We start from the raw sequence: 25,893 nt of genomic DNA on the forward strand, positions 1-25,893 counted from the left end.
TTAAAGCACGATGTTCTTATTACAATGTACAAGTGATCTGCACTTCTTAAAAGCCCAACATATTCAAATTTCTGTACTGTATATATTACGTGGCCATTTTCTTCGCTCATAGAATTGTCCGTAATGCACAATGCATTCAGCAGAAGTATGAGCAAATATCCTTCCTTACTGTTTTGCGCTTACCCACACCACACCGCACTATGTATGCTTTCGAGTCGATGAGTGAAGGTAATTAATCCTTATTCCCATAGCCACCTGTGTGTGTATATATATTGCGTGTGTTCTTCTGGCCGTTTGCTTGCTTTGCGGGATGAAAATTACGAGTTTCCTGAAAGAAAAAATAATAACACGAGACTGGCTAACTCACCTTCAGATGAACAAGTCCTTATTAAGATTCTTCACATCCTGGACGGAATTCGAACTCCAGTCTTTCCAACGAAAGGGCATCGTCGAAAGCGACTGAGCTACGCAGGCCCACAGAGCAAACGTACCGTGACAAATATGTTTCTATTTACTGTATGTATTTGTATGAGCCTCTGTAGCTCAGTCGGTATAGACGAAGCCCTTTGGTTGGAAAGACCAGGGTTCGATTCCCCAGTCATGTGAGGAACCTTTATCTGGCCTCTTTCGACGAAAGGTGAGTTAGCCGGTCTCATACGGAGGAAGAGTTTTTTTACCCGAAACCTCGGGTAAAACCAATGCAAATTGTTTATAGAAGCGTGAACATACGCTTCTATAGACATAGGACACCTCCAGGAATAAGGAGTAACCAACCTATTCCTGGAGTCCTAATCCTAATTTAAGCTCACGCGTAGATCTACACGTTTTACGATAAGACTGTATTTATGTTTCCCTCCTTGTATTCCACTGAAGACAAGAAGTCTAAATAAAGGAATAACAGGCATAATGGTTTCTTTGTACTTTGCACATCATAAAGCTATTATATTGAATTTATTTTAAAAACTAATCCAAAACAGGGTGGTTCCTGAGTAAAGTTACGAATATTAGTAAACAAAGTCAGGCTACTTTAGAATTAAATAATGTTTTATGTACTCTTCGAGAATAGTACTACATTCTCGCCGCCCTGGGTGATCCCTGAGTTTGCCACTCCTCTCCAATGCACACCAAAATTACTACAAAAAGTCAAACCATGTATAGGGAAATAAATTAAAACACTATGTTTATTTTTGAAGTAAAACTTTAATTTCAACAATCTAAAATGTTAATTTTCTTGCTTTTCTGGCGACGTCTATTTCATAGTAATGTAGGTAATTCTTTATCAAATTTATTTAGAAAAACTCCTCTCACAACTAGCAACGCGTACAGCAATTGTGAAGAAAATTCGCAGTAGTATTACAATATTTGGAAATGAGTTCTTGAGACTGTATTTTAGAATTAACTTTAAAAGTTCAAAAAAGGTTCAAAGTGCCGCCCGGGGCGGACCTCCCCCTCCGCTCCTCCCTTATAATGTTTGATTCCACTAAACAAGTTTCATGAATTTGGGAGAGAATGAAAACAGGAAATGATCTTAACTAATCCATGGATATAGAGAACTTATTTGGCATTATTTCATTTTTTTTTTTTTTTTTAGGTCAACGACAATGCAAAATATTTGGAATTTAAGTACAGAATGATAAAATTATTATGCGCAATATACCTTAATATTTTCGTAGCTTCCTTGATGAAAGAAATTATTTCTGGCTAAAAAAAACCACCGTTATCAGTGATGTGTCTACCAGCATCTAATTATTTTAAACCGGCATATAAACTCACAGTTCAAAGACCTGCGTAATTTTCCCACATATGGGAAGAAGAAGAAAATAAATATTACTTCCTTTATCAAATAAAAATCCGTGCAACGATTGGGTGAAGGAATTAAACACAATAATAGCTGTAGAGTGAACCCTGAAGGCCATATTTAATGATCCGAGTCTTTGATAATACTGTAGATTTAAACGGTCCTGTGTGCATGGATAGATATATATTTTTTTTTTAACTTCACCGGCATTGCACACAAAAGCAATTAGTTTTCCTGTTACCTTGCGTTTAAATTTATTTAGCTACGCCCAACAAAACAGATATCACCAAGAATGTCATTTTTTAGTGGGGAAAAAGAAAAACTTTAGTAAGAAATTCTGGTGTTAAAATTACAATAGAATATAAATTGAAAGTGTTTTGGAGATAATAATGCTAGCAAATAAACTACATCAAATTACTTAAAATGTACTTGATAACACTTCGAAATAATACGCCATTACTAGCATAGCGATACACCCTTTTTTTTTAGACCACATCTATAAAAACAAAAAGACTAAAATAGTTGAAGAGCCTAAAAGGCTTCAGCTTAGTAATGTAAACTATTCCAGTGAAACAATATTAAGATCCTTCATTATTTTAAAACCAAATATTTGAAACTTAAAAGTTAGAAGATTCAATAGATTTATCGCTTCGGTTCGTGATTCGAGTGTTTTCAAGCCAAAGTGTTTGTCTGTACCAACTGATATACGTAAGCTCTGTTAAATTATTATTAATAAAAATCAGAGAAATACGAAATGTATATTATAAAAGCTGAAATGTATACAAAAGCTCAATATAAACAATCCAATGTCCCATTATCATGATCTTTTTATAATATAATATGAAATGTTATTATTAAATGATGTCTGGAAGCTATGGAGGTATCATTTTGCCCCCCAAAAATGTTTTTATTATTTTTAATGCATTCTAACTGAATTCGTTTTCCTTTATTTCTCATGTATTTATTTACCTTATCCTGAAATATATCGAAGTTGGATCAGCATGCGATATTTAATTCTTTTATAAAAATTAGTTTTTCTTTTATTTTTGCAATTAATTTCAATAATTAATTTCCCTGTCTAACTTGTAACATTCTATTGTAGGGTGATCTAGTATGGTTTGATCCGGGAATTGGATATCTGTTGCCAGGGGAAGTAGTGGAGTTTTCCAAGCCAGCCCAAGTTATTACTGTGCAAGCGTTAATTAGTGGAAAGGTGAGTAAATTGTTGCCCTCAACCCCCATTTTTAATAATAAAAAAAAAAAAAAACTGATTTGACGTTCAACATTCTAAATAGTTTAAAATATTTTCTAAAATTTAAAAATATAGGAGATGCCTTTATTGTTCCATATCATATGTAATTTTAAAGCACCTGTTTAAATGTATACGCGATGTTTTTATTTATATTTTTGATTTATGAATCACTATTTTAAATTTAATTATTTCATTTATTATTTTATGTTTATTTAAAATAATCAAGCGCATTTTTATTCTGTTTATTTTTATTATATATGCTACTTATTTTTGATGTATTTTGATAATTATAAATTTAAATGATGGCTTTTCTTCGTCTTTTTTTTTATAATTATAATGTTTATCTTGTACGATAACCTTAATGGTGTATTTTGTTATTTCCATTACCCAAAATAACATGTACAATATACTTTCAAACAATAATGCGACCAAGAAAATGTAACTTAAAAATAAGAATTTGATAAGTGTGGAAGGCGAATTCACAAGTATTTTTTCCATTCTTCCACATCACTAACCAACCGTACAGAATGGACATTTTTCCTGGGAAGCTGTGAAAGTTTTGCGCTACGCTCTGCTTCTGAAGGCTACAGCCAAGATAATGAGAGGAAACGTTCTATTAATCTGTACCATTCCCAAGATATTTTCGGGGATTTCTAAATAACTAATTACTTGAAGTTAAACAAAACGAAATCCGTTGCATTTTCATCACATTTCTTTCATAAATTGGACTCTACGTAACAGTCTAAACTGTCGCAAGGTTATAGGTGTTATAAAATCCACGTTATTTACTTTTACAAGTGACGCACATGTTTTCTATTCATTCATTTACTTGTCAGAAATGTTTCTTCGGTAATATGGCAGATTCAGGTGTGTGTGTGGGGGGGGGGGAATGCACGGAGATGAACAAGTTAACATACAGCTTTCTGGTTCTAAATGATTGGTGAATGAACTTTTTACTTGCTAAACACTCCCATATTAACGCCCCTATAAATCAGTATGACGTTGAACTTGTCCACATGAAAACCTTTTTTGCAACTGCGTAACAAATTTGTTCGAAAGGCTTGATTTGCATTCATGAGAATCCAAAAAAACAGATTCAGTTTTAACAACGTAGAAATGTGTTATCGAATACACAGCGCCACCTATCGACACTATCACTATCCAGCGGACAGAGAATCGGTATTAAAATTGCTGCAAAAGTTGAATATTGCGATCTGTTAATGAACTGACTGAACAGCAAAATGATAATTCAAACCAAAACAAGAATTAAATAACATAAAAAAGCAACTTGCTTGGAAATTTATCAAATATTTCTATCTCTATATTTACTTGGATATTACAGGTGTGGCGCACTAAACCTCTGGTTTTCTTTTAAATATTTCAAGCAAGTGCTATCAGTTGCTCAATATTTCTCCGTGCACTCGATCGCCTACATCGGTGCGGCAAGACGGAAGGTCGAGTGGTGTTTTATGTTCCCTATTTCTTCTCATTAATGCTGGTTTGCCGCAAGTAATACCCTGAAGGGCCGGCGTTTGTTTCTCATACCCTTGTAGAGCATTCCTAGCCTACGCGTACTCACGTCACCCCTGAAATAAAGGGGAAAAAAGAGAAGGGGAATACCTAGCAATTAATCGATATTTTTAGAAAGAGGAGGAGGAGGAATATAGCGTAATACTTCCGGGTCACTTACTATGTTTGCTTTTCCGGGAGGCGGTATTGTGAGGGTGGTAAATAAGCCTTGACCTTTTTGAAGAGTGCCGGGAATGTGTGCCTTATACAGGTGCATCACCGTTGGGCGTGTAAAGGTAAGAGATGGTACTTGAAGATGGCAAAAAAGGTTATGCAGATAGCATGAATGCTTACGTACTTCAACAGCACAGTGTAAAAACAGTTGTTTTTATACACTGCCTTACCAAAATAAAAGGATCACTCAGTTGAAAATGAGTTTTATTACATACGGTTGTGATTTGAAATGATTTCATTTATGCACAGTACTGTGGTATCAGAAAAGATTCAAACGATTTCATAATTACGTTCTTTTTTAAACCTTTTTTTTTTTTATGAATTCGAGTGTGTTTGGAGGAGGAATAGTATACATTTTTCAAAGTTCCTCATTGGACGATTCTATACCTGATGCTTTTTGTGTTGTGGATTCGTGAGAAAATCTATAGGATACCATGGACTATATCTAAAACCCCCTAATATGTATTTTGCATTTAATTCAGTGAAATATCTCTATGCACAAAATAAGATGGCGTTATATTAGTATGGAAACTGTGCTAAATAAATTATGATTATTTTTATTTAAATAAAATAATAAATATCCTACGCATGTCTGTTAATCATTCGACAAAATTTATAAAGTATTAATAACTTTTGGATCAACGTTACCGTTCGATCGCTGTGAATAAACAGGATTTGTGTATGAGTAGGGGAAAATTCCATCTTGATATTATTATTTCATTTTAATTTATTTTACTTTATTATTGCTTCAGCTGCATGCCCCCTCAACAGTTGAATATAATTTCACCATCCTCAATCGCATTTAAAAAAGAAAACAGCGAAGTTGATTGTGATTTTCCTGTAAAATTTCAATTAATTCAAACGGTGGACAACCTCTTCAGTTACGTACTATTGGACTTTTTTTTTCCTTTTTTAGCCCCAGAATTTCACCCTCCATAACCTGGAAACCGTAAAGAAAAGACAAGATCTTGGACAGAATGGATTCGATGATATGATTGAGTTGGTGTAAGTATCAACTGGAGGGATGCAAATAATTAGATTTAAAAAAAAAAAATCCACTAACTAAATTTAATTGATCAGATTATTTGAAGTCTTTTACGCATTTCTTTTAGGGATCTGAATGAGGCATCACTTCTGTGGAATTTGAAAATTAGATACGAAAAAGAAATGATTTATGTAAGTACTTTTGTTGAATAGTATCGTATTATAAGCTGACTATTATTCCAAGTAAATAATACTTGTCACATTAAGTAAGATCAAAATTACTTACACTGTTTTTTATAGCATTAAAGCCAGTAAAATAGGTAAGAACAATCGTTGATGATCAATTGAAACTTGGGTTAATTGATCCCAGTGACTTTTAATCTGTATAATAATGCGTTGTAACTAGTTCTCAGTGAAAATACCTTACACATAATAGGAAAGACAATTTTATAGGTCAGATGTATTACGCTGGATAATATCTTTATAAATGACCATTTCACTCTTGAAATAGTTTATTCTTTTTATTAATGTTTATCTTATAAAATTAGTTTAAGTTTTTGTCTGAATGAATAAAGATTTATTACTTTCATTGCTATTAGACATTCGTGTAGTCTTTATCAGATAGAAATTTTAGCAAAAAACTTTCCTGTAGTAGTAGTTGAGCATATACATACAACCACTATCAGCTTAAAAATTGCTGACAAACCACTTTCCTCATAGAAGGTATTGTATTTCAGTGCCTTCCGCATTAGATACCATTTAATCCACTAAATGTAATACTTCCGCTCAGAGCCATTGTAAACGATTTATTTTTTATCATTCGAAAGCCGATAACTGTCATGTGTATAAACTGTCGGTAGAGGAAGCTGGCCATTTTATGGATCTAAGCGACTTCTACTCAATGTAAACATATAAATAAATATATTTCGAATTATTTCGTCTAAATGATTCAAAGTTTGTGGTGTTTCCTACTGTTGATTGTTTCAATTTTTAGATCCACATACTTTTAAAACTTTTTTTCTTTTTTTTTTATGAAATATTATTTGTAGTATCGGTGGTAGAAAAGGCTGGAAAATCTAGTTAAAAAGGGAAAAGCATTTAATTAATTAATGGGAAACTAAATATATTATTTTAGTAGAGGTTTAGGAATCCATTGATAATATAGTTTTCATAGACACATAGAATGCAATTGTGTAATTTCAATAAAAAAAAAAAAAAGACGAAACGATATAAGTGACTACTGTGTGTGTGTTTAGTCATGGCAAATAAATAACGCATAAAAAGAGACTAACGTTTTTTTTTTTTTTTTTTAAATGAGAGTAGTGGCAAAAACTGTTTTAAACATATTGCTGAATAGATAGCAAAGAGCCAAGTCTCTCTCCCGACTTCTTGTTCAGTTTGTCCATCATGGACAAACGAATCAACTATAGTTTGACGTAAGTCGCCTTCCCGGACTTCCTTTATTGATTAGTAGGACCAATGCAGCATTTAGAATCGAATAGTCTAAAGTTTCTCACCATCTTCAGACCTTCTTTCTTTCCTTATTTTATCTTTGCTCTCATTCACACGTCGAGAACAATCCCAAGCTGTCTGGTTGATCAACTTTCACCTGTAGTTAAAGTCGCTTACGTAGGCGGAGGCACATCGTATAAACGTCATCGCCAAGTAGCTACATCTCTTCCCCCCCCCTTTTTTTTTTTATCTTTCTCTCCCTCAGCTTCCTTTCGTGTTCCCCGAAGCAGTTAAAATTGAATAAGTGGTCTTACAGCATTCCGGATTGTATCGAGCTGTTGTGTCGTCTTTCTTATATACTTTTTTTTTTATCCTTTTTTTATTTTATTTTATTCTCTTAGAACTCCTCGGCTGGCCGAATGACCTACACACGGATAAAGCAGTCTCTCCGTAGATGGAATACAGTCACGAGCTTGGTATATATTTTCGGTTTGGTTCCGCTTGGAGGATCGTATAAAACGTACTCTGCCATTTTTAATTATGTGTCTTCCTCATGAAAAAAAAAAATGAAAGATAATGATGTGTACACTGTGTTGCGCATGCGCGCTCTTACGAAGCTGGAAGTCTTAATAGGATCTTAAACGCTAAAAGACAAGAGTAAGTAGAGGACAACACTACGTGGTGGTTGTCCTCTCGAGGGTCACTCTTTTGTTCCCCATTAAAAATACATTTCGATAAATGATCCCTTATGAAAATAAGGGCCCCCCTCAGTGTTCATCCTTTTTTTTCCCCAATCAAACTAATAGTCTTTCTCTCAGGATTTACCGGTTTTGTTTCATCCGGGTTCCAAAATAGCCTATAGGCCTAACTTTATCAAAAGAAGACAAACAAGAAAAAACATCTCCCCCCCCCCTTCCTACCCCAATGGGTATGCGGTTATCGTAATTGTGGGTGGTAAACACAAGCCTCTATTTGTTTCGTATGCCTGCTTATCCACGTATTTAAGAAACTGCCGTATTTTCGTGTTCATGCGGTGCACTAGAGGTTAAAAACCGAATTAGCAAATTTACTTGTGCCATGATCGAGAAGAAATTTGTCATTCGTGGTAAGAAAAGAAACCAGCTAGGTCACGCTTGATTCCTCTCTGTATAATTGAGGGACCATGTTGCTCACCATGCAGAATTATACCCCTTGCGTGTGTGAATTTTCTCTACTGGATTCGAATTAAAGTCCTTATGAAGATAGGATTCACAGCATTACTTCAGTGTGTCGATGATTTCACGCGTGAGAAGGGAAGCGAATAGTATTTCCAGACAGCTGGAAACAGATTTGGGGTTTGTTAAAATATGTTTAATTTTTATATGTTTAAAAATGGCTGCTATTTTAATTTAATTATGTAAATATGTTTATAAAATCATTGCCTTTTATAAACTTTCTCTCTTGCTACTATGAAAGAGAAAATAGAATGTCAGTTTCAATAGCTGTTGAATTTATAGGTAGAGATGCTCTTCTATTTACTGATTTGCACCCCCTCCACCAATGAAAATTACACTGTGTAGGCTCTTCTGATAGCTGGATATAAATGATACTGAAATGCCACAAACATAATGGAGATAGGTCAATAGATGAATTTAATTCTTCTTCTTTCACTATGCCTTATCCCATGTTAAACATGGTCGGCGCACCGATCTTTAACCTTCCTCTTCTAAGTTAGATGAATTTAATATAATAATTAAAATCAGAAATAATAAAGTCTCTCCGAACAAAAATCCTATCCCCATCTATGTGTCAAGAGACGAACTATTATACATTTTTCTATTTGGACAAGTGGGAAAAAAAAAAATTATTGTATCCAGTGGCGAAAGAAGCAGAATTATCCAGTAACATTTCGACGCTTTTATTTTTCATCTTGTACAGAGAAAGTATGTGGTGCAAGTATTATTTTAACGTAATGCCAAATGATTGTTTTGTGCGTCATGCATTAGTAGTAACAATAGCTTCGTTAAAGTTACATGAGTTGAACAATTACAGAGCAAAATACTTTTCTTACTGACAAAATTTTTCTTAAATGGAACAGAGTGACATGCATATACTCACTTAGAAGATTGGTTAATTATGTCTGTAACACAGTGTGTTGAACCTGTCATTCCCCCCCCCCCCATTCAGTGAAACTAAATGGGGATGCTAATGATTCTTGAAGCTGGTTTATAGACTAACACACACACCATAACAGGATAAGTCACCTTATGTAATGGAGATATTCTTCTTTTTAGTAGGTTAAAGGAACAGCAGTCTTTCCAATTATGAAAATCACTTGTACTATGAATGAGATCCCCATTTATGATATAAATCATGCGCCTATGACAAAGGACTAAAGCCACGCCTTATGTGTTCTCCAAGGTCAATAAACGCCGTTAGCATAAGGTCACATATTCAAAATACATTTGCGCATACAAATGCAGAATGGAAGTAAAGCTAGCTATACAGATCGAGCCAAAGAAGCAATTGAAGAAATGTACTGAATTTGTAAGCAAATAAGCCACAAAAGTGCATTGTCTGATATTTATAGTTTTTACCTAGTTGAGGTAGCATCTACTGTTTGCTGTATCTGATAACGTATGATTTATGGCTTACAGTATAAATGGTATCTGATAAAGAGTGAAGCAAGGCCCTCGAAACGTCACCCATGCAGAATGGGTATTAAGCCGTATCTAAAATTAAAATATAATGTTGATATTTTTTTTTAATTGCTATCATATTTTATTTAGTATGATTATTTTTTTAATTACATATAGAATATATATTAGGAAAAGTTCATTATTTCATTTTTTTCTTTTTTTCCCAAGCAAGACATATTTTCGTCAGGGGTAATTGCCTACGTTGTCAAATAGATGCACACATGGATAACTTCGTTACTTGGTGCACCAACATCTCGTGCATCCACCGTAATCACGGCAAACTTTAGGCATAAGTACACTAATCTGTTACGCTGGTTATTGACATTTTGAATATTACTCCCACTGCCGTTCCAAGGACATGCTCAAGTTCATTCACTGGCGGGCGATGGACTTTCTTTGACAATTTGTAAACCGAAAATGCACAGATAATCCAAAGAAATTCTGATGCTAAAATCATTTTAATTATACACATTTCATTAAAAAAAAAAAAAAACATGATGAACAAAGTCTGAAACTTTTCATTTTATTTATTTTTAGACGTACACTGGTAGCATATTGGTGGCCGTCAATCCATACAAAATGTTCGATATCTACGGGTTAGAAGTTGTAAAGAAATATGAAGGACAAATATTAGGAACACTCCAACCGTAAGTATCATTTTTAGCAACAAATGCATGCTTAAATTATATCCTACAAACGAGTTTTGTTCTAAAAAAAAACTATATAATTTTTCTGTCTCCTATTGAATACGTTTTTGAGGGGATGGGACTGCAGTATATAATTATTCAACCTCTTTATAATTGACTTGTATCGCATTTTCTAGCATATAGGGAAGACATGATCATCTGAGAGAATACAAAGTCTATTATTCTTAACAATGCTATCTGTACACGTTAAATTTACCTACCACTTTGGTTGGTGCTCAAATTATTTTATTGTTTAAAATGTATTAAACAGTTAGTTGATACACAAATTGTGAAGGGTTATCATAGAAAGTTAGCTGTGATAAAGGACCAAATTTCATTGCCTTTACAGGAATTTAGTTTTTATAATAATTTGTTTCAAATGTAAGCATAACGGAATAATGAAAAATTTTATCACACTCAGATCAAGTCTTATGTCAATCATCATTTATTGTTTAAAAAAATTAAAATCTAAAACCAAATTTTAGTCGTACGTGATTCTGACTAATGGAGAAAACAGTTATCCTCTTTACTGTACTTTCGGATAATTTCCATACTTATTTAATTTTTTCGTAAATTATCGTCCTTTTAAATTTTCTAATTTTTCTCTATACATCAACACTTTATAAATTAAATTTCATACATGGGCACCTTTTTTTTAAATAAATTATTATAAATTAACCCCCTGAGCGCTTATTCCCCCTACCTTGCGCAGCCAAGGTCGTTTGCTTCCTTTAAAAGCTCCGCTCAGTCTCTTACGCCGATGATAAGAGGAATTAGTAATTACTGTTACTGTTCATAATTCTTGTTTTCGTTATATTGCTAAATACTTAAATAGTAAATACATACAATGCTTTTGTTAAAGCAAAATGGCTAAAAAAATGCATTCTTTCAATTTATAAACAGTAAAACAGTTATTTACCGGATGGGAAGGTAAATTCTCAAAGTAGCGATTTTTTTTCTTAGTTGCTATCATTTAGTTATAAACTTCAACATGATTATTAATGCTTAACCGTAAGCTTTTACATCAATAGGCATCTTTTCGCCATTGGAAGTGCTGCCTACGGGAAAATGAGTAAAGATAACGAAAATCAAGTGGTAGTGATCAGGTAAGTGTTTTGAGTATTAATATGCCATTTTTCTTAAGGAGTAACTTAACTATCTCTTAAGTTACTCATAACTATTGACAACTGAACTAAATATTCGTCATTCTTAATACCAGTTTTAAAATATTTTTCTTTCTTTCTTTCTTTTTTTTTTTTTTTTTACTGCACTTGCGTATTTACTACACACATTAAGCTAACAGAATTTTTTTTTTTTTTAATAAAATTCCTTGTTGAAATTGTACTGAATGTTGTTCGGATATTCAAATTTGATCGTTTTTCTACTTTATTGAGGTTAATTATGTAAATATCTACTTTTGTTCGATGCCATCTCGTAATTGTTAGGGTAGATAAGAGATACCACCAAGCCAATTGCTAGGAATGTTGACCAATAAATAAGGAAAAACAGGAAGTCTTAATGAGCTATTAGGCGTAACCTTCATTTTAACAGCAAGCAAACAAAATGAAACGCTAACTAGCTAGAAATATTTACTTGGTGATTAATGTTCATAATTAGTCTTTAATGAACCAAGATATTTGAAAAATGCAAAAGCTGAAAGGAAAAGAATAAACTCTGATGTAGCTATCGTCCTTTGGTGTAAATGAAGTGCATTTAGTTTGCCAAAAGAATCAAAAGTAGATCGGGACCTCATAAAGCTACACATCAGCTTTTTCTGTGTTAGTGTCAAATGTATCGAACTTGGAAAGTTAAACCACTGCACAAGATTAATATTAATAATGAATTTAAAAAAATTACTCTTTGAAGGTTCTTAAGGCAATATTCGTACTGAATTTAAAATGTTTAGTTTTATATCATTAGTATAATCAGTTTTTGATCTTTTTAACTTCAGACTTTTTTAATCGGCAAAAATGTAAATCTAATTACATGTGTCTCCATCTAGCGGTGAAAGCGGCGCAGGGAAAACAGAAAGCACGAAGTTAATTATGCAGTACCTCGCAGCTGTAAACAAGTCGCCAAGTAATCTAATCACAGAGCAAATTCTCGAGGCCAATCCATTACTGGAGTCGTTTGGTAATGCCAAAACTGTAAGGAATGATAATTCCAGTAGATTTGGGAAATACATGGAAGTACATTTTAAAGAGTAAGTTGAAACTCAATCTGTTGGTATGTTTTAATCAGTCCCATATTACACATAAGGTTTGGGAAGACTCCGTGTTTTTACCAAAGTTACTTTATTTTATAAACTATTTTTTTTCCAAAATAATTACGTAAATAACTTACATTTATAAATAAATTTAAATTCGTTACAATCCAAACCATCTCGATTATCTATGTTTATATCGATATATATATATAATATACTTTTATTTATTTCAGTTTATATCATAACTGTCATAGCAAATGAAGAGAATTCATCTGCTGTTAGTGTTTTTTTTTTTTTTTAATAAAAAAAAAACATGAGCATAAGATGAAATCAATTAATTTGTTCATACATATCATTAGGTGGATGTGTCAACGCTATAAAAGATATAATAATGAAACGAAATTAAAGGTTTCTTACATACTCGCAAAGAACACGCGCGCACGCGGCACGTAAAAAAAAAAAAAAAAAAAAGTACAAAGCAGATTATGAACGAGCCGTTTAAGTTTCAGATGCATCATTCCAAATAGATTCTGAAGAAGAACGGATGTCAGGAGTTAATCACATAAAAATTAACGTTTAGGAAAGAAGAGCAAGAAGACAAGCTTCTTGACCGAGGTTACAGGCGAGATTATTTATGCCATTAGGGGCAGAAAGAAAAAAAGAATCTTGAAAGAACTCGAATGATTTAGGTTTGTCAAAAACGAAATAAAATCAAGGATGAGAGCTTGCATAGAGGAACAAACCGGATGAGATATGGTAATATTAAGAGTAAAAAATAACTAAATAAATAAAAATAATAAGTTTTTCCTAAACATACTAAGTGTATCTACATTGGATTAGTGTAAGTACATGAAGATCTTCATATCGAAAGCGGAAAAATCCACACTGGCGAACACTGATGACATCGTAACTTCCGCGGGCTGAAGAACTTGACTATTTATAGATTTCTCCGTTATTATGGAAAAAATCGAGTTGAGCAGTAGGACGCAGTTTAATGGTAACGGTAGTTCTCCTCGTTTTTGGAAAGGACCGAGGACTGGTTATATTGTTTAAATTACAGAATCGATGCCAGAGCAAAGGAAGTTCCACAGAATTCGAGCCTAACTGTGGAGTGCATGGATGTGGGCCACAACTGGGTGGTTACCAGAAGATATTTTTCTTATCAATCTCGGATGAAGTTCAAAAGAAACATTAAAATGTTGCGTTTCGAATAGTGTGTATGGGGAGAACGAATAATCTGAGCACAATTTGGAGAAATGTGAGGCTAAGAGAATACTTTTTCGGAGATGTTTCCTTGGAGCTATGTGGTTTCGATAGAGGTAGATGCAACCATTACAGAAATTGCACTCAGCTAGTGATCTTAGAGGTGAGGGGAAAAAATAATTACCACTTGGCAAACGTTACGGTTTTGAAATAAAACTGGTTTGTTTTTTATTTATTTTATTTTAAACCTGTTGTGAATTTCGGTATAGAAAATGTTCAAATTCTTTTTCTCACCTGGTTGCGAAATTTTTATCTTGAAATGAGTGGACAATCCACGTTAGATGTGGATTATTCAGAGATACGGTGAGAACTGAACATTTGACTTCCCTGTCAAATGTGCTTGGTGTCATTTGCTTTCATCCTAACTTGAAATAAATTGAATTCGTTTACAATTCCAAACGAATGAAATATTTGAATTCGAATTAGGTGATAATCTTGAATCCAACAATATTTAGTATAAATGAAGGATTTATCAATGAACGAATTTTAATTAAGTTTGAAAAAAATCTTATTTGAATATCGAATATTTAGTTTTTCTTTTAACACATTTTAAAATATCTTCCAGTGGTGTTATTACGGGAGCCAGGACAACAGAATATCTACTAGAAAAGTCTAGAATTGTCACACAGGTAAGAAACTCGTATTCGAGTTTTCATAATGATCTCGTTACCTTGTATGCAAAAATGTTACTTAAAACAGGTTAATCTTACATTGAAAGTTTATTCTGGATGTTCTAAATCCATCCTATGAATTTCTGTTCATATTTTCAGGCAGCAGATGAAAGGAATTACCACGTGTTTTATGAACTTTTAACTGGGCTTTCTGACGCAGAAAAAGAGAAGTATGGAGTTCAATCTGCAGACAATTATTTTTATCTAAATCAGGTAACGTACATAAGATCGATAGAAATACTACACTACTTTAATGTCCTTAAATTCAAAAGGAAGATAGCGAGCTTATATAGAACTCTTTCTTCATAGGGTGGTACCTACAAAATTCAATCAAAGGATGACGCTGAAGATTTTCGTGCTCTTTTATCAGCCATGCAAGTGTTAAGTTTTACATCCGACGAACAAGATACAATATTTAGGATTCTGGCATCTGTTCTTCATTTGGGGAATATATATTTTCATAGGAAACAGGTAGGGATTTTAAAAAATATATTCATTTTTATTTTATATTTTTATCAGCGCTAATTTTACTTTCACATTTTTCATATTCTTTTAGCAGATGAAAAATACGTTTTTTTTTTTTTTTTTTTTTCATGTAGTTGAAACATGGGCAAGAAGGTGTAGAAATAGGTAGTGACGCTGAAATAAGGTGGGCATCTCATTTGTTGCAGCTGTCGGCAGATGGCATTCATCGCGCGCTCACAACTAGGACAACGGTAAGAGCGACCATAATAGTGAGCATGCGCATAGCTGCATTTTTGTTAATGTAATGTATTTCCGATAGATGGCGCCAAGCTATGCCAGAAACTGTGTAATACAAGAAAATTTATTTTTCATACTCTGATTAAACAGTTATTATACATTAAAGTGCAATAATTGTAACAAAACATATTATACTGAAAGACTTAGCTATAATTTAATAACATTTGAAGTGTCATTTCATAATTTGGTTCACTTTTTAATTAATTGATTATAAAGTATTAATTGGTGCATATTCATATTTTTGTATACAGGAAGAGTCATGTTATAATAATAAAAATAATTTTTCTCAGGAAACAAGAAATGAACGTGTGGTGACGCCACTGAACATTGACCAAGCATTAGATGCAAGGTATGTGTAATGTCATATTGTTACTATTTAAATGTATTAAATTAATAAAAATAAATAAATAAATAATATACATATAAATGAAATAAAATATAAATATTAATAAAATAATAACTTTCCCCCCACTTTGGTGACGCGTCTGCTATTTATTTATGACTTCAGCATATTAAAATATGTCAAAAGTCGTATTAACTTATTGATGTATATAAGATATTATTTTTATGATAAAGAGCCAAGAGGCTATTATCATCCCCTTAACTTAATATTTTTTTTATATTTTTGTATAGGGATGCCATAGCAAAAGTCCTTTATTCCAGTCTGTTTTCCTGGCTAGTCCAACGAATCAATAATATTGTTTTCAAAGGTGCTAAAAAGACTTCAATTGCAATTTTAGATATATTCGGGTTTGAGGTAATTATATATTCCCTTCATAATAAATAAACCCTCGTATCCTACTTTATAATCATAATCGGTATCATATTTAAAAATTATATAGGTAATTGTTTTATTTAAATGTTTTAGTTTTGACTTTCTGACCAATTAATAAAACTTGTTAAAAAAAAAAAAAACTTTTTATACCATAATTGACGGTTTTTACTAGATCCACTTTATTGTACCGAGGTATAGTGACCGGAATACTGAGTTTCATTTACTCATTTCAGACGAATAGCAGGCACTGGTATATGTGAAAATAACTCAGATATATGTAATAAATAAATGTTTAAATATATAATATAAATTTGATAGATGGCAGGCTGTATGTGTGGAGCATCTTCCTACGATGACTCCTTTGAGGTGTCACAATAAAATTCATACATGAGAAATGATATTCACTATTAATATAATGGTGCGTGTGTATTCTTTGCTAGTTTTACAGTTAATACAAGAATAAACGCTATTTTTAATAACAAAAGAAATAGTTGCTGAAGATTCGCTGCTTCCAGAACACATTCTCGTATAAGAAAAAACAGAAAAATGTAGGTTTGAAGTTATTTAATTAAAAAAAAAAGCTTCGAATTTTATTCCAAATTTTTAAGTTTAATTTTGTGATTAAAATTTTCATTATTGTTTTTTTTTTTTAATTTGATAATTAGATATAGCTATGAGCCTCCGTAGCTCAGTCAGTATAGACGAAGCTCTTTGGTCGGAAAGACCTGGGTTCGATTACTGTTAGTGACGTGAGGAACCTCTATCACTCTTTAGATTAAAAGTGAGTTAGCCGGTCTCATACGGAGGTAGGGTTTTTCGTACCTCATAACAGGCAAACCGGCCCCGTGAACACACATCGTTACAGTCAAGAATACGTCCCAGCCATATGCCGGTCCCGAGCCCGGATAAAACTGGGGGGGGGGGGGGGGGAAGCAATGGTTGAACTACCCTGTAAAAACCTCACCAGGAATACTTTGTGAGCAATGCCTACTAAGTCACCTATGGTCGGAAACGAGTGAAAAGGGAAAAATCAGATATAACAATTCACTGTAGTCAAGGTTCACTTGTTACATTCAAATCAACTGATAACCTGTTCGTGCCCTATTCTCTGTATATAATTAAGTAATTTGGTTTGTCTGTTGGTTTTAAAGGAATGAGTCACAACGATTCCATGGGAATAGTACGTTCGTCGTTCAGAATAAAATTGGCCCGCCATTCATAGCTGATCCGTAAATGCCTACCGTTACTTTCAGATGTTTCCGTTAGACCCCAAGTTAAAATATGAAGACTGCAGAGAAATAATTTTAAAAACGTGAAGGGCACGATTGTCCCAAAAAATAAAAAAAATTATATATATATATATATATATATATATATATATATTGCTATGACCTTTGCTGTTCCTGTGTCAATAAGCCATAAATCAACCATCCAATCCAAAAAAAAAAAGAATAAAAACACCCAAAAGAAGGAAGAAAAAAAAAAGGGGGGGGGGAACCAAGCAGTATTTCAAGGATTCTTTAAATACATATCACATGAAAAACAGCCCCTTTCCGATAAATGAATTAAAAGACTTTGTACAAACATATTGCTGCCAGTTGATTATAACTCGTTAAAACTGCATACGGTTGAAAATGTTTGTAACCCATAACTAGTGTTTAAACTTAATATCAGTCATTTGTTGACAAGTGAAAGTTTCAGGTACAATTACAAGCATAGTTCTCTCCTTTTATCTTCGTAATGTTTGGTTCGATGCTTCACTTGTCAGTACTTGCAAATATCGAACAAAGAACTAAACTATAAGAAGGAGAGTACCTTCTTAAAATAATAATAATAATAATAATTCAGACACATCAGGTGGTGAAAAAGAAAACACACTGTTTTTAGGTCTGAAATTTTTCTGATCTACAAAAAATTCTCCAAGACTTTGAGAAAACAATAAACTAAGAGTAGAAACTGCTAAATTTGTTTCTTCATTAACAAGTACACTGAGCTTTTATTCAGTAATTTGGAATGAGGTGTGGTAATTGTAATTTGCAGAGAACTATAAATTAAATCTTCCAAATTTCATCGGTATATCTAAGACATTTGGAGATTATAACGATGATGATCCACGGCAATGAGGCTTAATACCTTTTAAGCCTCATTGCCAAGGATGATTAGCAATAATTCTAAACAACTCTAGCCATTCTTTAAGAAACGGGAGAAATGGGAAGACCAACTCTTCATAACTTAAAGGATTCTTTAAATACAGACACTTGAAGCATTTAAAGTGTCTGTAGGCTTAACAAATTTCGGATTACTCGAGAAATAACTGAGCAACGAATTGAATGAATGCTATTGTGAAGTGATGCGAGCCTATTCTTTTAGATCAAAAGAAGAAACTAATAATTCATTCAAGCATCTTTCTGATGCTTTTAATAAGCTCCATAATATACTGAGTTTCCTATCGTTCAAACTGCAGCAAGAGAAAAAACACTATCTCACTTTACTGTGACAAAGTGAGATGAAATCAATTAATTAGACTTTACCAGTTGTTAACCGCACAGTTCGATAATTACAAGAGCTAACAAGACTTAAACAAAGAAAAAAATAAAAGGATTATTTTAAGGTTTCCATAAATAGCCTGCTGATGTTTAAAAAAATGGAAGGGGGGGGGGTTCACAGGTTTGTAATGTTTTTTTTTTCGTTTTGTAAGCTAATGCTTGAAAGATAATCATTAAAATTAAGCTTTAATATTCTTTTAAGAATTTCTTTCTTCGCTGATGACGAATCGAGAGAGAGAATTACAACGTTTTTATTTATTTTTAATTTCACATACACGTAACCTGTTTATCGTTTCTGAGAGTGCATATTTTGTACTTCCCTAAATCGCACTTTACTTAACACACAATAATTTAAATCTTGAATTTATTGTCATACCCCATTAAGCTCAATACAGTATTATGTTTGTTGTATAGCAATCGGAAGTTTCAAAATGATTATCGTAATTGTTATCTATAGAATTCTTTAAACGGCTGTTCACCTATCATAAAAGGTATTTAAAAACTGGTTAGCTATTTAAAATTGTAAATACAGGATATCATTTTTGACTCCATGGAGTCAAAGACTCATCGCGGGAGGTCCCACTGTTACACACACCGTGCTTTAAATATGTTCACTGTCTCCTCACTCACCACACATTCGAGCAACGCATTCCAATCGCTCACCACTCTCCATGCAAAAAAAACACCTGCTCCTCACTCCCTTGCTCATACTCTTCTTATACAGCTTCCAGGGATGATCTCTTGTTCTCTCCCTATCTTCACCATTCTATGCAAAACCTCCCCGACATTAATCTGGTAATAATCTCTTAACAGAGGGGATTTGTCTCGATCATATCCCCTCTCCTCTTCATATCCTCTAATTTCTACAAATTGCATTTTCTCGATCTGTCTTCATACTCAACATTCCAGAGACCAGAAACCACCTTAGTCGTCTTTGAACCTTTCTTTTCCAATACATCTTCATCTTTTTGAAAACTAGGTGATGAAATCTGCGCAGCAATCTATATGTGGCCTGATCAAAGTCTTACACAAGGGAGCCATAACATCCTTACTTCTACAAGTCAGTGTCCTCCGCATCATTCCCATTATCAATTAATCATCAGTTATAACAATTATTGGCCACAGAAATGTAAACGTTTCTTATTTATTGGATATACATGGAGGTGGTAACCTCCATGGGGTCTTCGAACCCCATGGAGGTTACCACCATAATGAACAGTTTAATTCGCTTTTGCTAGATGGCATGACAAGTAGTGATCAGAATTAAATTTTATCCTAGTTCAGTAAATCACGTAATTTTATAAATTATTTTCGTGTTCATCACATAGAATATAGCTAAAATTCTTAACAGAATTTTAGCTATATTCTATATTCAATATTTGTTAGCGAAATATTTTTAATCACATACTGTTTTTTTTTTCCCTCTCTTCTAGGACTTCAAAGAAAATAGTTTTGAACAACTATGCATCAACTATGCTAATGAAACACTACAGTTCTACTTCAATAAACACATATTTAAACTAGAACAGCAAGAATATGCTCGCGAGAGGATAGAGTGGCAGCTCATTACGTATCAAGATAACCAGCCAGTTCTTTATCTCATAGCCAAGAAGCCAGTCGGTATATTATCGCTCTTGGACGATGAAAGCAATTTTCCAAAAGTAAAAAATAGCTTAATTTTTTTTTCTATTATTATTACTTATTAAAATAAATGGTGACTTATTAACTAAAGTATATTTTATTAATTATTTTAAAATTATTAGTGAAATTAATCTCACTAATCGAAATAAGTTATATTTTTATATTTTTATATATAGATAATTTCTATTTGTTTGTTTATATTAATATAAACAAAGTCGCGAAAACATTCCCGGAAAAACAGTATCATGAATACATTGCAAGAATTAGAACAAACCTACGAATCGTAATTATGACCTCCAGCGACATAAGTAACTGGCAGTTCTTTATAATTTCAGGCTACTGACCTATCATTTCTGGAGAAGTGCCATTACAATCACGCTCTCAATGAACTGTACAGTAGACCCCGGATGTCTTCTATGGAATTCGGAATCAAACATTATGCGGGCCAAGTGTGGTATTCTGTGGATGGTTTCCTTGATAAGAACAGGGACACCCTTCGAGCAGATGTGGTCGACCTTCTTATATCTAGCAAACTTCCTGTAAGTGAAGTAATCAAGACCTATTTTGATGCAAATATTCTTATTTAAATTAAAAAAAAAAAAGTGTACCAAACGGTGCATGTTTAAAATCATGATGAAATATGCGCGTATTAATTTACTCATAATTAATATCTCATTAGCTTTAATGCAGAAGAGCTCGACGTACGAGTTGTTACTTCAAAAAGTTTTGGATATGCTGGAATGCTTAAATACTGTGCTTATATGCTTATATACTTTTATTGCAGATGATTTCTAAGATATTTCAAGAACGGCGAGACACAACAGAAGCTGCCAAAACTATTAACAAAAGTAATGGGCGATTTGTTACCATGAAACCAAGAACGCCAACAGTTGCAGCTCGTTTCCATGATTCGCTGCAAAGTCTGGTTGACACTATGGCTAAGTAAGTAATCATAAACATTACGTGGATCATCTCATGCATATCTGTTGCAATATGTTATTTATTTGTTACTTTTCTTCAAAAGTCGTAAAACTTATTTCAATGTTTGTTTGTTTTTTCCCATTAGGTGCAATCCTTGGTTTGTTCGTTGTATTAAACCAAACAGTGAGAAAGCTCCCATGAAATTTGACATGTTGATAGTCCTGGAACAGCTTCGTTACACTGGAATGATGGAAACCATTCGCATAAGAAAAGTGGGATATCCAATTAGGATGAAATTTCCCCAATTTGCAGAGAGGTGATTTCTTTATTATTTTTAATGTTGGGATAGGTGGAGTCAGTGGCGTAGCTAGAGGGGGGATCCACCTAGGGGAGCACTTTGCGTTTAAGAAATCTTGCCATACTGTCTATAGAACAGCAACTGAGTGATGAATTGGACTTCGACAATGTCATCGACGATTTTGCTAACGGAAAAGCAAGAAAAATAACACTTTAGATGTTGGAATTAAAGTTTTACTTCAAAAATAAACATAGTGTTTTAATTTATTTCCCTATACGTCGTTTTCACTTTTTGTAGTATTTTTGGCGTGTATTGAGAAGGGCGGCAAAGCTCTAGCTACACCACTGGGTGGAGTAAACAAGCTCTTAGAGCAATAGGGAGCAGCTGGTTCGTGGACTGTTCTAAAATTAAAAATATCTTATAATGATTGTCGAGTAATTTCGTAAGTAAAAGGCTATAATTGAGATTCTCTGCACTGGGTGCGCGATAGTATTAAATCAAAAAGACTGATATGGAAAATGAACTGTTTTGAGGGATTCAATTCAGGCTCACATTGGGAAATAATAATAAAAAAAAAAAAAAACTTGTCGCCACCCAGTTCCCGCAAACAATTTGTTTACACTCGAAAGGATAACTTTTTACTGGTGTTTACTTAAAGCATACATCTGCGTAAAAGTAATCTTTGATTTGGTACAGTTTTGCTTAGACTATTTTATTTTATTTATTTTGAGGCTCAACAATGAAATCAGAATTCGCTTCTCTGTTTCGAATGTATGCAGTATTTAAGAGAGGGAAAAAGCAATTTCTTCCTTCCCCATCATCCAAGTAATCCGCTGTTGGTAATCAGCGGTAATCGCCACCCGCCGGAATAAAATGTTTCTCGAATACACAGAATATTAGAGTTAAGACGCATGAAACGACTGTGTTTTGTCCATGGGGATAATACTATTATGTTAAATGGAAATTCATTGCCATTTTTTTTTTTTAATATATCACGTATTGTAGTACTATTAATATTTCAAAAAAAAAAGTTTCAATTTTTCCGCTAGGTGGCGGTACCGCGCCAGCTGTTACAGTCTTCTAATAATAACTCTTGTTCGTCCGTATCCCATACTGGAAGAATAACGAAGTAGTGTGTGATTTTTGTAGCTCTTTGAATATTACACCAAATGACACCTGTCTGCAGATAACCCATGTATGCCGAAATATGTTTGTCTACTCGATAAAGTGATGGTCCAATCAAAGCCGTGAATACATTAAACAAGCAGGCATAATACACTGGCCTCATAGCTTTAGGTTGCTTCGGCCGTAATGCAAGACAACGGAACTCACACAAATATATTCATGGCATCTACTGAAGTACAATCACACTGATGACAGATGATTTCGGTGTGCTTTTGAGATCGCAAGGGAATCGTTTGGGGTTGATGTACCACCCTCGACGTTTGCGTGCCTCAATCTGAAAGAAACATCTACGATTACTCCAACCTGAAGTGCTCAGATCATGTGTGTATGGCCGTCACTCTGTTGCTTAATGATAACGGCTAGCCATGCACGCCGATCTAGTAGGAAGTTCTTCATCATACAGAGAGACATCTGCGATAGTTATGGCATGACCACAAAAAATCGTACTACACTTTGCCGTTCCTCTGACATGGCGCATCCTTAGTGCAGTACTCGTAGCGAGGACATTTGAACTTCGATTGGAAAGACTGCGTTCATATGCTGTCTAGGAAGCCAGGAACCACCATAAGAGCTTTATATAGGCCTTTCTCATTCCACAAAGAAATCAGACGGGGAAGTCCCTATATTCGGAATGCCATAACAGCCAGTATAATTATGAAAACTAAGAATACCTGAAGAAAGATGGTTCTAAATTCGATTCTAGTCACCGACTACGAGAACTTTTTCTAAATTTAATTCCACTGATTCCAGAATTAGTTGATTTTCCGAAAACAATTTTTTTTCCCGGAAAATCGTCTTTTCATCCCATGAATTTAAGAAAATCGACCGTAGAACTCGCACTATTTGAAACAATTATAGTGTTTGTTTAACTCTCCTACCTGGATGCCAATTGAAATCACTGATAGCAAATCACAAAATGGTGGCCCAATACTAACGGTGGACACTGGCTGCCTACCAGTCTCCAAAAAGTAGGGCTGAACGACCTCACCTGTTCCTTTGAAGAATAAAAGCCGTTGGCGGTTTATTATTAGTATTATTATTTAAATATATGAAAGACAAATCTTTCATTTATATATTCTAACTGGCTGTTCGTTGGGAATTAGAAAAGATGCAACTAAGACAGTGAGGACGTATTCCGTCTGCTAATTACTTGTTTTCGCAGCCTGTTTCCTATTTTTTGAGAGAGGAAAAATTCTTCCGCCTCCATACGAAAACCAGCTGCCTTGCCTTCAGTTGAAAAGTCATTATAAAAGTTCTTCACCTCTTAGGCTGAATTTGAACCAATTCTGAAATGTTCAGAAATACTACAAACTGCCAAAAATAGTTGTTCAGAGACTTTTCAATGTGTTCTCATATTGCATTCTAATCATAAAATTTCTTATAAAAAATCTCTATAATTTGAATAACATTCAAGTGTACATTTCTGATAATCGAGAGGATGGGAAGAATTTATTAGACAATTCAATAAAATTAAAATATTTTTGTTCAACAGTTCTGGTTAGTTAGTTGGTCTCGTATACATAGAATGGTGAAGTTTTTCCCAACAAGCAAGAAAAATGGAATACTGTATGTTAAGTAGTGTGAAAATATGCAGTTGGGCTTATAGCTTAGTTATAACCATAATAAGCAATAACCTGCTTTCATAATTCAGATAGTAAACAGCAAACACTCCAGCAGAATAATGATTTCAAATCACATTTTCATCTTACTATTCATTAAAGTAACAATATGACCTCATTATTGTTTATCAAAAAAAAAAAGATAAGTTTCTTAACAGCACTCATTATCATCCAGCTAAAACCTAGACCTGTTATAGTTTAAGTGCTGTTGATATATAATTTTATTTTTGATGAATTGTACCACAAAAATAGTCCAAGCAAAACCAAAAATTAAGTGTCTTATTACCTCAGTTTGTCTTTGACATCTAATTTAATTATGCATGGTTTTTTTTTTTAGTTTTTATTAAGCTAATTATTACTGTGATTTCAAATTGTTTTTCCAATAAAAGTGAACTGACTCAAAAAAAATAAATAAATAAAATAAACTAAGTGGATTTCAAATTTCATTATACTGCATTTGGACAGACTGAAATTATTGCTTTATATAATTTCAGTGTTTTTGTTATATTTTGTCCCCCCCCCCTGCAAATGATCAGATAAAAACAAAAATTGAGATGGCTTCACAATTTTTTGTAAATTTTCCAGTTTTTTACAAATAGCAAATTACATGCATACTTCTAGACAAAGAAATAAAAACGAATCTAATATGTGTTTAAGCATTTTGAGGGAAAAAAAAGTGCAATTAATGGATAAGCATGGATCATATTGCATATTCTTTCCATTTCACCATTTTTATATTACTAGTCAATCATTCTCAATGGCCTGTATTATTCTAAATACATCATCATAATCAAATTCTTGCCATGTACAGGATATGATAGTACTACATGAAAAACTTACATCATTACTAAGTTTTTTCTTCTAGTATTTTGAATACTTTCATATCAAACTTCTATATCTCTATATACATCTTTTGGTGGATTTTTTTAAATTATTAGGCAATAGAATTTTTATATTATTATTATTATTATTATCAGAGACCTCCAGGAAGTCAATGACTCATCAAGGGAAGCTGTCCATCATCTACACCAAGTGTCATATCTCCTCTTAAACTTATTCATATTAGATGCATTCATCACTTGTTCCACTTTCACTGTTCTGTAAAAGAAAAATCTATCTCTTGCCTCTTTCTTAACAGTACACAAACTTCTGCAGATTCCCCTTGTCCTCTCTTTAATTTCCATATAATGAAAAGTTTCATCAACCAATATTTTATGATACCCTTTCAGAAGTTTAAAGGCCTCCATCATACCCTCCCTCTTTCTCCCAATTTATCAGTGTCTGCAGTCTACACACACATTTTCAATCTGCCCTCATAATCTACATTCCATAATCTCAATATCATCTTTGTAACTCTGCTTTGCACCCTTTCCACAATTCTTTATCCTTTGGAACCCTAGAGACCAAATCTGC

General features: G+C 33.3%; 1 protein-coding gene and 1 long non-coding RNA gene across 3 annotated transcripts in view; one reads left to right on the forward strand and one right to left on the reverse strand.

The window, feature by feature from the left end:
• The window catches only part of LOC150096790 (uncharacterized), a 195,608-nt gene that overhangs the window by 163,340 nt on the left and 6,375 nt on the right, over positions 1-25,893 (reverse strand). The gene's annotated exons all lie outside the window — the stretch shown is intronic.
• The window catches only part of Myo10A (unconventional myosin 10A), a 202,060-nt gene that overhangs the window by 94,082 nt on the left and 82,085 nt on the right, over positions 1-25,893 (forward strand). For both annotated transcript variants that reach the window (XM_090408362.1, XM_090408363.1), the window contains exons 3-18: positions 2,901-3,011; positions 5,710-5,798; positions 5,906-5,969; positions 10,445-10,554; positions 11,625-11,699; positions 12,596-12,796; positions 14,628-14,691; positions 14,833-14,946; positions 15,043-15,204; positions 15,333-15,449; positions 15,786-15,844; positions 16,129-16,252; positions 20,250-20,477; positions 20,793-20,996; positions 21,242-21,399; positions 21,524-21,694. In XM_090408362.1, coding sequence (XP_090264488.1) covers positions 2,901-3,011; positions 5,710-5,798; positions 5,906-5,969; positions 10,445-10,554; positions 11,625-11,699; positions 12,596-12,796; positions 14,628-14,691; positions 14,833-14,946; positions 15,043-15,204; positions 15,333-15,449; positions 15,786-15,844; positions 16,129-16,252; positions 20,250-20,477; positions 20,793-20,996; positions 21,242-21,399; positions 21,524-21,694 — 2,051 coding nt within the window. The remainder of the gene's footprint in view (positions 1-2,900; positions 3,012-5,709; positions 5,799-5,905; positions 5,970-10,444; positions 10,555-11,624; positions 11,700-12,595; positions 12,797-14,627; positions 14,692-14,832; positions 14,947-15,042; positions 15,205-15,332; positions 15,450-15,785; positions 15,845-16,128; positions 16,253-20,249; positions 20,478-20,792; positions 20,997-21,241; positions 21,400-21,523; positions 21,695-25,893) is intronic.

The sequence above is a fragment of the Typopeltis vanoorti genome, chromosome 18, assembly GCF_054136105.1.
Source record: "Typopeltis vanoorti isolate ZY-2024b chromosome 18, IOZ_Tvanoo_1.0, whole genome shotgun sequence".
NCBI lineage: Eukaryota > Metazoa > Arthropoda > Arachnida > Uropygi > Thelyphonidae > Typopeltis > Typopeltis vanoorti.